At 45.0% G+C, this 13,861-nt stretch overlaps 1 protein-coding gene across 1 annotated transcript in view; it reads left to right on the top strand.

The window, feature by feature from the left end:
* Window positions 1–7,499: 7,499 nt before the first annotated feature.
* ATP2C2 (ATPase secretory pathway Ca2+ transporting 2) overlaps window positions 7,500–13,861 on the top strand; it is a 36,955-nt gene continuing 30,593 nt past the window's right edge. Inside the window, exon 1 of the mRNA XM_082233326.1 lies at window positions 7,500–7,698. Within this exon, the coding sequence (XP_082089452.1) occupies window positions 7,594–7,698 (105 nt within the window). The 5' untranslated portion in view covers window positions 7,500–7,593. The remainder of the gene's footprint in view (window positions 7,699–13,861) is intronic.

The following is a 13,861-nucleotide window of genomic DNA, read 5'->3' as shown; positions in this document are numbered from 1 at the left end:
ACATACAGAATTTTGTGTTGTGTAGACTCCTATGATGTAAATAATGGGCCCCGCCTGCTAGCCTGCTCCCTAAAATATCACTGCTTTACTCATTTCTATATACAGGGTGCCTACATTCTGCATGGACTGGTTGCATGGCATATATTCAACACAAAAAACAGCGACAAAGGACAGCTGGACATATAAAGGGCCCCATTACCTTCAGTAGCTTAGGGCCTCATGAAACCTAAATCCAGCCCTGGCCATAGTCATGTGCTGACATTTCACATTCAGCTTCAGTGTTCCTGGGAGAAGCAGGGACCTATAAATAAGCTTGAAGTGACTATATGGAAATGGCGGAAATGACTGGCAGAATCCGAGACCAGGGAGAAGAGTTGGTGGAAGAAGATTGGAGGAAATTTAAAACTTATTTACAGAAATGTTGTAAAATTTTTGAATGCTGACGGCATTGAAATGAATTGAAGTGGTTCTAGCAACAAGGTAAAATGTAAGATGGGATTGATAATAGATAAACTAATAGGACATGAATTTGCTAAACCAATTTCTAAAAGGGATACAAAAAAGGGAGACGTGAGGAAGTCAGGAAAAAAAAGTTAACCAAAGATGAGAAATAAAGAAAGAGGGAGTTTTTGTTTTCTTTTATATGTGTTTCTTCTTCTTCTTTTTTGTGTTTAATGTTTGTATTTTTTGTATTTTGTGATTTTGTATTTTTCTGTTTTTGTATTTTTCTGGACTTTTCTATTGATAAAACCTAATAAAATATTATAAAAATAAATAAATAAATAAATAAATAAATAAATAAATAAATAGACAGACAGACAGACATCTTCTAGAGGCATTGTTTGCATAGGAGAAAAAGGAAGCTTTGGCTCATCAACATAATGGCAATCAGCTATAGTTTGTCAACATCATTTACACTGTGCACTGTGATGAAACAGAACGTGGTGTTTTTGTGGATGTTTCTGTGAGTGTAACTGCATGATCTCGGCCCAGAGGGACAGCCCTGTGGAGCAGCAGCAATGTTGACATTACGGTAATACATGACAATTAGGCGCAGTGCCCAATCCCTCCAGGATATTTTCTTTCTAGTTTACCTGTCATCCAGGTGCTACCAAACTGGCAAGGACACCAGATGTTCTTTGAATGAAAGAAACCGGAAGCAGAGACTGGTCTGCCAAGAAGTAAAAACGAAATGCCTGCCTCAGCGGGGGGAGGGGGGAGGAGCTGGTTAATGTTAAGATCAGCCAGGTGAAGGCTGGACCGGTTGAACTTAGGAGACGTAGCAAATAATAAATTGCATCAGAAAATTATCAAAAGGAAGAGAACATTGGAAAGGGCTTTTGCTCAATGGAAAATCATCTTCTTTGCATGCAGAAGGTCTCAGCTTCAATCCCAGTGGCATCTTCAGGCAGGGCTGAGAGAGACCCCTGTTGAAACCCTGGAGAACTTCTGGCTGTTGGTGTGGACAATTCTGAGCTAAATGGACCAACGGTTGGACAGCTTCCTAGAGTCTTGTTTCGTTGAAATTGTAAATTGGTAGTGCACAGAGGTTTCGTTGCTCCTACTTTACTATCAAGGTGGCCAAGGGGTGTTTGTGAGTGTGATGTCTTTCATCAGACAAATCTCTCTGGTGGTGTTCCTTGACACAGCCTAAAAACAAAACCATGACATCTTTGGTGGATGCGTGGACAATACTGAGCCAATGGTTCGGTGCAAGGCAGCTTGGTGGACCAGATGAAAGATTCTTCTCTAATCCAGCATCTGGTTTCCAAGAGTGGAGAGCTAGATGCCTTTGTGAAGCCCGCAAGCAAGGAACAAAGCCAAAGGCCTTCCTTTCTATATTACACTCATTGTTCAGGGATAGCCTGCCTCTGACGTTGGAGGTTCTGTTAGCCAAGAACTTGGCTAGAAATTTAAGCTAATGAAATCTGGATTAGATTCTCAATGTTTCACACCCACCATTGCCTCTTGCACTAGAAACAAGAGGCATCCCACCTCCCATGTGGACATTAAAGAGGGTATTGTAGGGCATGACAAAGGCATTGGTTTAAAATGTGGCAAAGCACAACAATAAGATTTGGAAAAGTTTTTGAAAATATAGTATTTGTTAATAGGTGGTTCCTGGGTTAATAATTCTTCATTGAGTTATTGAGCCAGTGTGGTGTAGTAGTTAAGAATGGTAGACTCATAATCTGGTGAACAGGGTTGGCGTCTCTGCTCCTCCACATGCAGCTGCTGGGTGACCTTGGGCTAGTCACACTTCTCTGAAGTCTCTCAGCCTCACTCACCTCACAGAGTGTTTGTTGTGGGGAAGGAAGGGAAAGGAGAATGTTAGCCGCTTTGAGACTCCTTAGGGTAGTGATAAAGCAGGATATCACATCCAAACTCCTCCTCCTCTTCTTCTTCTTCATTGCTGTAAACACCACCCGGTAACACCATCTCCTAAACTACCTGAGTACTGCAGACAACCCTCAAAATATTATTCGTTTGTTTAATTTTTCATCACTTCAACTTAAGCCACCCCAGAGCCAATCACCCAGAGATTTTCTTCTGAAATTTTCTTCTGAAATCCAGCCAAAATTTCCATCTTTACAAATCGATGGTCATGGGCCAGGAGTCTGCTTCACCTACTGAACAGCAGCCTGAAGGGGGAGAAGGCAGAATGACTCCACCTGCAGCTGCTCAGCCCTTCAGAGACAGGAGGAGAAGGCACTGATGAGAACCAGCTGGCTTTAGCCTTCTTCAGCAGAGCTTCCAGCAGCACTCAGATGCAGGAAAGAATGCCTGTGGTTCCTGGTCCCACCTTGCTGCTTCCTGCTCTCCATCTGGACCATTGGATCTGTGATCGCCTGGGTTCCCTGACCTCTGGACTGTCTGACTTTGCATGTGGATTCTGCTCTCAGGCAAGTGTTCCTCAGAGATTCCTTTTATTTTATTTTATTTATAATTTTCAGGTTTATACATTTCAATCATTTTACAGTCATTTTAACATTTCAAAACTTGACTTCCTTCCCCCTTTTTGCGGTTCCTTGAATTTATTTTTAATATTTTCTGCATATCCAAATTAACTTAATTTGTTCATTTATTATTCTACTTTAAATATATACTCTTATGAAACTGCAGGTTATTACAATAATCCTGCCAGTATTCTTATCTGTTTACAATTTATCTGTAAATATTCAATAAACCATTTCCAATCTTTTATAAAAGTTTTGTTATCTTGATTTCTTATTTTTCCAGTAAGTTTCACCATTTTTGCATATTCCATAAGTTTTTGTAACCGTTCTTCTTTTGCTGTGACTTCTTCTTTCCATTTTTGGGCACGTAACATTCTTGCCGCTGTAGTAGCATACATGAATAAGTTTCTGTACAATTTGGGTAGTTCTGTCCCTGCAATTCCTGAAAGGAAAGCTTCTGGGGGTTTTTTAAATGTAATTTTTATTAAAGATTTATTGGTTTACAAAAGTATGTGCAATGTCTCTTTTTTTCAAATTACATTTTCTACAGGTCAGTTTTATTTGTTGAGACATTAGGGTTACATTAGGAAGAAAGGGAGGGAGGGGGAGGGTTTTTTTTGGGGGGGTTACATTCCTCAGAGATTCCTAGCCCCTGCTTGCTCGGTAACAGAACTTGGAGGGGGCTGCAACATCGATTAGCATGTGCAAATTTGCTGCTTTGGGGCAGATTCCAATGTCATTGTTTGTATTTAATGTATGTGAGAGAATTCCCCCCCCCCCCATTTCTCGTAATACTTTAACTCAGGGCCATCCACTGAAGCTCAGGGCCATCCAGACAAAAGGAAGCACTTCTTCACACGGCACACAGTTAGACTACGGAACTCACTCCCACAAGATGCAGTGATAGCCAACAACTTGGACTGCCTTAAAAGACAATTGGGCCTATCAAGGAAGGCATTAATATCTCTGAATACAAACTGCTGGGGCTCACAAGTGGAGAGGGTGCTATCGTCCTTGTGGGGTTCCCATAGGCACGTGAGTGGCCGCTGTGATGATGCTGGACTAGATGGATGTTTGGTCTCATCCAGCAAGGCTCTTTTAATGCCTTTTAAGGGTTTAGTAAAGCCCCCAAATAAGACAAATGGAAGCATTTCTTCAAACACCTAATCAGCCACAAGATGGCATTGTTGACTGCTACTACAGGATATTAGATTAGAAGAAGACATGGAAGATGGTTAAAAGATCAAAATAAGGTTGGTTAAAATGTAGCTTCTAGGTTCAAGTGCACGGTAATTCTGAGTATTAGATGTTGATACACTAGGACTGCATTCACATGGCAGTTTACTCTGTTTCCCCACCATTTCACTACCTGTGAATGCTTATATCTGAGCATTCACACAACATCAAAGCCAGAAATCTTGCAGGATGTAGTGGAAGCTAAATGCTCAGTTCTGTGTTAGTTCCTTCCGTTAAGAAATTTGTTTGCAACTCCATTAATCAAGGAGATCATTGTAATAAGGTGATGAAATTTGGGGTGGTATCCTGGCATACAGTTCTTTCCTGCTGTTTTCATGGGGGAACAGAAACATGAGGTGTATGTTGTTGATGCATGTTGTTGTGTGAATGAAATTTAGCACAACTTGAAGGTATATTTGCCCGAAAGCTACAGTTCTACTATGTAGCAGGAACTGCAGTGTGAAAAGAATGATAGAAATCAGGACAGAAGTGCTAGAATTCTAATCAGGAAAATGAGTGCAATATCCCCCATAACTGAATGCACCCACCATCACCCTGGTTATAAACCTCCCTGGAGCCTCCATCTGCCTAATGTCAGACTGAGCAGTCACACAAGTCTCCTGGTCACTCTCTGTCCCATTGTTGGGAGGAGCACTATATTTAAATAACAGCATTTTGCATCTCTACATATAAATTGGCAGCTGCAGGTGCCATAGAAGTCTCTGTCCTCATTTGTCCTGGTGATGAATTTCCTGCGCAGTGCAGAAGAGGACACCCTGACCAGGGTCACCATCGCTTCCTGTCTGAGAAAAGCAATCAACTCAGCAGATTGTTTGCCCAAGGAGGGCTGCAGCTCAGGGGTAGAGCGTCTGCCTTCCATACAGAAGGTCCCCAGTTCAATCCCTGACATGTACAGGCTGGGTCTGGAGACACTCCCTGCTTGAAGTCCTGGAGGGCTGCAGCCTGTCAGTGTAGACAATGCACCTGACTCAGTATGAAGACAGTTTCCTGTTATTCTGAGGAAAGAGAGAGGCTGGATCAAAGCTAGATAACGTTTTCCACTGAAACCTTTTGGCAGGATATGCCATAGCCTGTTCTGCTGCATGCCAGCTATGCTGTCGCATCATTCTATGGAATGACTCTCTCACCAGAGATACTCATCTCTTCCCTGCCCTGAGGGGGGGAAACCCCTTTTTCTCCAGACATAAAGGAAAGTGAGGGGCAGTGACTTCCCCCCCCCCCACTGCAGCTCAGAAAACCTGACAACTTCTTGGGGCATCTTGCTAGGATTTCTAGCTAGGAATGCAACCTTGCTGCGGCGATCAGTTTGACAAAAAAAATCATTACAATTGCTTTTTTAAAATGTTAGTCACTCGTTATGCAAAAAGATCTCTTAAGTGACACACAGCACATTTAAGAGCATGAACCAAAGTAAAAAATGTATTACAATTAAGCACACATTTTGGCTTTTCCCCAAGCCTTCCTTACTGTGGAAGTTCCTCCACCATCCCCTCACTGCCTCTACTGGCGCCACTTCCCTAGGAGGTCTGTCACCTTGCTGAACAGCTCTAAGCCTTGAGGAGCCTCTTTGTGCAGCCAAAATCCGCTTCCCTGGAATTTCTACCCATCACTTTGACATAAGAGCATAAACAGATGGATCGGGCTAATAGCCCACCTAGTCCAGCATCCTGTTCTCGCAGCAGCCAGCCAGATGCCGGCAGGAAACCCTGAGCACAAGAACAGGTTTCCCCTGCAGTTTCCAGCAAGGAGAATTAAGAAGCTTTATTGCTTTTGACTGTGGAGGCAGAGCACAGCCATCATGGCTGGCAGTGATTTACTGGTTCTAGTCCTGCCCTCCAGAACAATAGCGATCATATCTTTTCCATCAACTGCATGACATCCCTTCAGATATTCATTCCACTTGCGCAACAACAGACCTATGAAAATGTCGGTGATGGAGCCTGCACGTCCATCAAGCAAAACAGGAAACTGCCTTATTCATTAACTGCCTTTATATTCTACATTTTCCTCCAAGGAGCTCAAGGTGACATAGTTCTCCTCGTTTAATCCTCACAATAACTCTGTGAGGTAGTCAAAATAAAAAAAAATCCTTCCAGTAGCACCTTCTTCAGATGTGTATCTGAAGAAGTGTGCATACACACGAAAGCTCATACCAAGAACTAACTTAGTTGGTCTTTAAGGTGCTACTGGAAGGATTTTTTTTTATTTTGACTATGGAAGACCAACACGGCTACCTATCTACATCTGTGAGGTAGGTTAGGCTGGGAGGTGGTGACTGGCTCAAGCTCACCCAGTGAGCTTCATGGCCGAGTCAGAATTTGAACCCTGGTCTCCCACATCCCAGTCTGAAGCTGTAACCACTATCCTGCTCTGGCTCTCAACTGCCTACACTAACTGGCAGTGGATCTCTACAGGCACAGCTGCAGGTCTTTGACATCACCTGCAAGGGATGGGGGTTGAAATTTGATTCATTTCGCATTAAAATATGAGCTTGTTTAACTCGCATTTCCCTAAACATTGTGTGAACCATACCAGGGCTGCTCATCGGAGTCTGCACTTCTCTGAATTTTGCAGGACAGTTCTCCAGCCAAGTGAAGTGTACAAAAATGCATCTGCTAGGCAAAGTGTACATAAAAACACCAAAATGCATTGGATTGGGGGAAATGTAAATATTAGGCAAAATTGTGCATATCAGTCAAAATTGCACACAAATGTGTGTATATTGGGAGAAATTTGCACCCAAATGCAGATGAATTTTCATGAAGACTCCTCCCCCCACAAACAAAAAAAAAACAGCAAACTGATGTGGAAATCTGGAGAACTGAATTGGAGGTTGGAAAAATGAGAAACTGAGAGGAAGAGCTTTGGGGCTGTCAGCAGCTTTTCGGTCATCAGTAGCTCAATGATAGCACATCTGCTTTGCATGCAGAAGGTCCCAGATTCAATCCCTGGCATCTTCAGGTAAGGTTAGGAATGTTCCCTGGAGAACTGCTTCCAGTCCGTGTGGACAATACTGAGCTAGATAGACTAAACTTCCTGTGTTCCTAAATGCAAACATTTATGCTTTTTTAAACCAGCTGTGTTTTCCTGGGCACAGGTGAAGGCTACAGCACCTAACAACCGACTCCTCCAGGTCTGCAACTGCTATGAGTAGGCCTTAAGTCAGGAATTTGGCCTCTCCCAGGCACCTGTTCTGAGCAAGCGGGCGGGGCGTCACCTTGTCGGCATCAGGTAACACCCACCGATCAGCTTTCCCTGGCTCCATCCTTGGCTTGCGAGGGAATGTGAGGCTCGGCCAGGAAACACACAGCAAATTGCCAGCCACGGCAGCAGGTGCTTTGCTAGCTGCCGCCTTCCTTCGCTGCCTGCCCCAGCTAAGATGGGGGCAAAGCACTTGTTCTCCTTGATCTGCCGGAAAGGTGCCTCCCCCCTACGCATGAGCCGGAAATACCAGCTGGTGGGCAGCAAAGAACCCGAAGAAGAGGTAAAGCGGTGGCGGGGAATGTGTGGTGTTGCTGGGGAATGTCACTGCCTTGGAACAATGTCTCTCCCAAACAAGCCCTCTAGCTCCACTTGCAGAGAGTGGGCTGTCACTCTGGCAGCTGCCTCTCCAAATACGAAATGGCTATCAAGTGCTGTTAAGTGGTGGTCCTAACTTTTGGAATCCCTTGCCCCTTTTCTCTCTTTTTTCTTAAAAACCTTTTATTCCTTTTCCTTTCCTTTCCTTTCCTTTTTTACAGTGGTACCTCGGGTTATATACGCTTCGGGTTACATACGCTTCAGGTTACAGACTCCGCTAACCCAGAAATAGTGCTTCAGGTTAAGAACTTTGCTTCAGGATAAGAACAGAAATCGTGCTCCAGTGGTGCGGAGGCAGCAGGAGGCCCCATTAGCTAAAGTGGTGCTTCAGGTTAAGAACAGTTTCAGGTTAAGAACGGACCTCTGGAACGAATTAAGTACTTAACCAGAGGTACCACTGTACTTTGCTGGTTGCACTTTGCTGGTCACTGAGGACACTGTTCCCCATCTTACAAAGCAAGCTGCTCTGTACAGAGCCAGACCCATGGGTTCAAATAGCTCAGTACTGTCAGCACTGACTTGCAGCAGCTCTCCAGGATTTTAGGCAGGGATCTCTCCAAGTCCTACGTGAAGATGTCAGGGATTGAACCCGGGACCTTCGGCATGCAAAGCAGATGCTCCACCACTGAGCTATGGCTCTTTCCCATTTTTCACATAGCCAGAGGTGTCTATACATGCTTATTATTTATTGAGTGATAATGGCTGCCTAATACAAAAATCAGTTTCCAGGTGGCTTAAAAAGAGGATAAAAACACAGAGGCTGGGGTGTGGGGAGAAAAGGTTGTATCCAATTTCAAGGGTTGTATTATGCTGAGAGTAGACCCACTGACATTAATGGCCATGGTCATATGCACACCTGTGCCATAGGATTTGTGCTCAGAGACCTTTATCCACCTTGAAAAATGCTTCTGTGAACTTTCCAAGTTTCCTTGCAGACATAGCTCAAGGGGTGGCTATTCCTGCCTCCCTTTACTGCTTTCTTGCATTGTGCAAAACATCAGTCATTTTTTAAAAAAACAAGCACTTATTTATTTAACTCTTGCATAGCACTTTCAAGTGTTTAAGGTGCTTCACACACATGGCCTAGATGCCCTCCATACGCCAACCCTGCAAGACAGCATTTGCTAACTGGAATCAATGGGAATTGATCGGCAAAGTGTGCTGCAATGTAAATCAGTATTTATTATCTCGACCTATATTGCAGGTGGGGGGGACTGGGACTGAGAAAGTGGAAAGTGTGGGGCAGGGGAGAGATAGATTTGCCTTAAGGCCTCCTTGGGAGTTCATGGCCAAGGTGAGATTCAAACTGGACACTTCCCAATTCTCAACTCAGTCTCTTACCTGCTACATTACAACATGTATTTGGCCACATACACACCATTCATTTAAAGCATATGATCTCCCCCCAAAAAAGAACTCTGGGAACTGTGATTTACTAAGAGTGCTGGGAACTGTTCCCCTGTGAGGAGTATACGACAGTTCCCAAGATTCTTTGGGCGACGTGGTGTGCTTTAGATGTATGTTCAGCCTCATCAATCTGCCTCCCACCAGACACTTTACAGATAAGAGCCAAGGGTACTTAAAGATTCTGCACTTCTGCTCAATGAAGGGTTAACCCCTGATCTCAGCCTCCCCTCTCCCAGCTGCAGTTCATTGTATTCCTTTCCCTTGCCATAGCCTGACCCGGCCTGGATTGCGCAGGAGGGTGTGCTAGTAGTAACAGTTTATGCTTCTTAAGAATGCTTAATCTCCCAGTGGATCTGACAGAACAGCTTTTACAGAACAAATACCTTCACCCGTATTTTCTATCGCAGCAGGCAGTTGAAGGGACACTTGGAACAGGAGTGTTGTGCTAGCACTGGAACTCTCCCTCCCTCGGCTCAGTTATTTAAAGTCTAGGAACCTGGAAGAAGGAGGGTGCTGAAAATTGAAGCGATCTACTATGCCCCTTATTATTTAACTGGTGGTGGGGAATCCATTTCTTTGGAAGATATATAGCTGGTCCTCTGCAGCATTTTTAGAATTGCAAGAAGGCTGTGCCAGAAGTTTAACATCCTGCTGAAGAGGCAACCCTCTGAGTTTGCTGAAGAGGCAAGCTGTATTTCAGAATGCCCAAGAATCCCCCCGTTAGAGGCAGCATTCTTTCCCAGTGCAATAGCCACACCCTCTTCCACCAGGCAACATCCCCCACCGGCCTTGAATGTTTTTGCCTGGCTGGAAAGTGTCCTTGAACTCTGAGAACGCCTCTTGCTTGCCTGGATGGAAGACAAGGAGGGCCATGAGAGTGTGCATAGAACCTAGTCTACTGTTAACCAAGGCAATATTTACATCTGTTGCTCCAGCCACTTTTGTATTTAGCCACACCCACTACCTGCACATGGCCAGAAAGGAATGTGAACCTCAGGTTGCAAATGTGTCCCCATCCCTGATTTACACTGTACTTGCCATTCTAAAGATCTTCTATGGGGCTTACAATTGTTTGCAAGTACCAAAACAACATCTCATAGAATTGTAATGCTGTAGCATTGAAAAGCGCCTCAAAGGTCATCTATTCCAACTCCAGCCAACTGCAGGAAATTCACTGCCACATACACTGCCACTCTCTTGTATACACACACACATGCTCCAGAGAAGGAGCTGCTTCCTCCCCCACCAAGCACCAAACAGAATGATTTTAATATCTCATCAGGGACGTGGGTGGCGCTGTGGTCTAAACCACCGAGCCTCTTGGGCTTGCTGATCAGAAGGTTGGTGGTTTAAATCCCCGCAACAGGGTTAGCTCCTGTTGCTCTGTCCCAGCTCCTGCCAACCTAGCAGTTTGAAAGCATGCCAGTGCAAGTAGATAAATAGGTACCGCTGTGACAGGAAGGTAAACAGTGTTTCCATGCACTCTGGCACTCGTCACGGTCCTCTGTGCGCCAGTAGCGGTTTAGTCATGCTGGCCACATGACCCAGAAAGCTGTCTGTGGACAAACGACAGCTCCCTTGGCCTGAAAGCGAGATGAGCACTGCAACCCCATAGTCGCCTTTGACTGGACTTAGCCATCCAGGGGTCCTTTACCTTTACCTAATATCTCATAGCTGGGGTCACTTAAAGGCAGGCATCCCCAAACTCGGCCCTCCAGATGTTTTGGGACTACAACTCCCATCATCCCTAGCTAATAGGACCAGTGGTCAGGGATGATGGGAATTGTAGTCCCCAAACATCTGGAGGGCCGAGTTTGGGGATGCCTGCTTAAAGGCCTCAAAGCAACTATTGACAAGAAGTGCAAAGCAAGCATAGCCACCAAGAAAACACAACAAAACAATGCACAAGCAGCAGCACCCAGCTGCCCAGTGGTCCATCATGGTATTAGATATCCCTATTGATTTTTGTCTTCTTATTGCTCTTTTAATTTCTTAGGCTGTATTTCATTGCGCCATAATTTAAATTCCGTGGAATGCAAATCATAATGCGATAAAATGCAACCCAAGAAGTAAAAGGAGCCATAAAAAGGCAATTAAGAATCCTGCAGCATCCAGTACAGCCCATTAGATTTGTTACAAGGGGCAGAAAAATAATTAAGCAGGTCCACCAAGACCCTCAGCAATTTTCAAGTGGTCTTTGGGAAACCAGTTTGGGAACCACTCACCCAAGGCATGTGCAATCATGCTAACAACAAAATAGGGACAGTGTGTCACCTGAGACAGGTACCAGAAATTAAAAGCTTCCCCTTGCCAAACCATGGTGTTTTTTTTGGGGGGGGGGGGTTGATAACTCTCTCTTGGGGCTGCATGGGATGTTAAATGTATCTGTGCATCTATCATGCAGGGTTTCTTTGAATGCAAATTGCATCAGCTGGGGGAAGCCCTGACTGGTTTGGAGCCGGAATGGTGGGATTTAAATCTTTCCCCCTCTGCAGTTCAGTGGAAGATTCCTTCCCAAAACAAACAACAGATTCAGATGATATATCCACCCCACCCCACCCCAAGCACAGTACAGGAGGAAATGGTCAAATCCCCATTCCATTCCATGCCTGCCCTGATCCTGTTAATGATCACCTACACAGAGAATGTGCGGTTTGCATTTTTTAAAAAAGGGTCTGCGCACTAGATGAAAAGATGCATTCATGTCACATCTAATTTGACCCTTACGTCAAGCTCCCAGGATCCCTCTAGGTTTCTCATCTGCCTTGGGAATGTCCAGGCTCGTCACCTGGCCCCAGTTGATGGGATGCAAAGTCCAGTCAGTGGCCACTAACTGCTGGAACAGAACTTGGGAGGCTTGTATTTGCAAGCCCACATGATGCAGTCTCAGGAGAGTTTCTCTCTAAAACACACACACAGCCTCAGTTTTGCCATCTGTAAAATGGGAATAGGGACCTAACTCACAGGCTGTGGAAACAAAGTAAAGATGGAAAGATGTTTTGCTTTTTCCTAGGCTTCCCAGTTGCTTAAATCAGATATTTTGGCATGGAGCTCTGGAGGTGGAGCCCTCTGGGTCAGAGGGAGAGCTCAGAACAAAAGCTGCCTATCACCCTCCCCTTAAGAGTTTTGAGAAGGAGAAAAAAATGATATTCCCTCTTTTTCTTTTTGATAACAGTCTGCAATGAAAGAAAGAAAGAAAAATATGTTCAGGGCTACCTACTATAGCAAGGGGAAGGGAGAGGAGCAATCACCGTTTCCCACCCAAAGATGAATCAAAGTTGTAAGCATCTCCATTGGTCCTGAGAATCCCTCAAGGAAACGCCCATAAATATCCAAACGATGAGGACTAGAGACTTGCTTTTCAAGACAAACAAGCCAAAGTTCCTGAGATCCTCCAGAATCCTGATTCCTGCACACTGCGCCCAATTTTGCTGCTTGCATGGCAGGTTCATAGCAGGCTAGAATAAACACAGCTGTTCTCCTGACTTCATTTTCAAACATCTCTTGTTTCATAAGAAACGGTCAGTGCCTACCATGCCTGCCAACTTTGCTAGGGTAAACTAATTATTTTATTTCCTCCAGGCGTACCTGTGCTAAGCGTCATGGTTGTTTTCTTTTTACTATGTTTAACTTGTCTTTCTTACAAACAAACAAAAAAAGGGTAAAGTCTGGAAAAGGGCATCGGGACCCAGGATTTGAATGCAAACTTGCCAGCTTCCCTGCCTCTGTTTCCTGGTGTTATTAGGTTGCTCTTCTGTCTGCTTGGCTTGCTTTGCCATCAACAATAGCTAAGCCACTTATCCTGGAACCACTTCAGAAGAGGTTTAAGGGCAATGCCTGCCTTGAATTGCCAAATTGCAGGGCAGTGATCCTGTTTCCTTCTCAGAAGATTAGAGCAGGGATGGGTAACCTGTGGCTCTCCAGAGGCTGCTGGACAACTGTATAAAAAGAGCCTTCTGGATCAGGCCAGTGGCCCATCTGGTCCAGCATCCTGTTCTCACAGTGGCCAACCAGATGCTGGTGCGAAACCAGCAAGCTGGACATGAGCACAGCAGCACTCTGCCCTAGTTCAGTTCCCAGCAACTGGTACTGAGAGGCACAGTGAAGGAAGAACATACTGTGATTTTATGTTTTAGCTGCCCTGAGACCTGCAGGTATAAGACAGTACAGTCATACCTCTTGTTATGTTCGGTTCAGGTTACGCATTTTCAGGTTGCATCCCGCAATGACCCGGAAGTAACGGAACTGGTTACTTCTGGGTTTTGCCACTCGTGCATGCGCAGACGCTCAAAATGATGTCACACGCATGTGCAGAAGTGGTGAATCGTGACCCGCGCACATGCAGACGCAGGTTGCGTTCTGCTCATGTTGCGAACGAGGCTCCAGAACGGATCCCGTTCGCAACCAGAGGTACCACTGTATATTATTATTATTATTATTATTATTATTAGCCATCGTAGCTAGTAGCTTTTGATAGCCTTGTCTACCATGAATTTATCCAATCCTCTTCAGTGGCGTAGCGTGGGTTGTCAGCACCCGGGGCAAGGCAAGTAATTTGCGCCCCCTAACCCGTGGATTTGCACACCCTAACCCTAACCCCCAGATGTTGCGGCCGGTGCGGCCGGCCCCCCCTGCACCCCCCACGCTACGCCACTGATCCT

This window comes from Podarcis vaucheri (assembly GCF_965113315.1).
Source record: "Podarcis vaucheri genome assembly, chromosome: 7".
Classification (NCBI taxonomy): domain Eukaryota; kingdom Metazoa; phylum Chordata; class Lepidosauria; order Squamata; family Lacertidae; genus Podarcis; species Podarcis vaucheri.
The sequence above is the reverse complement of the archived record's forward strand: the minus strand, read 5'-3'. Positions and strand labels throughout refer to the sequence as shown.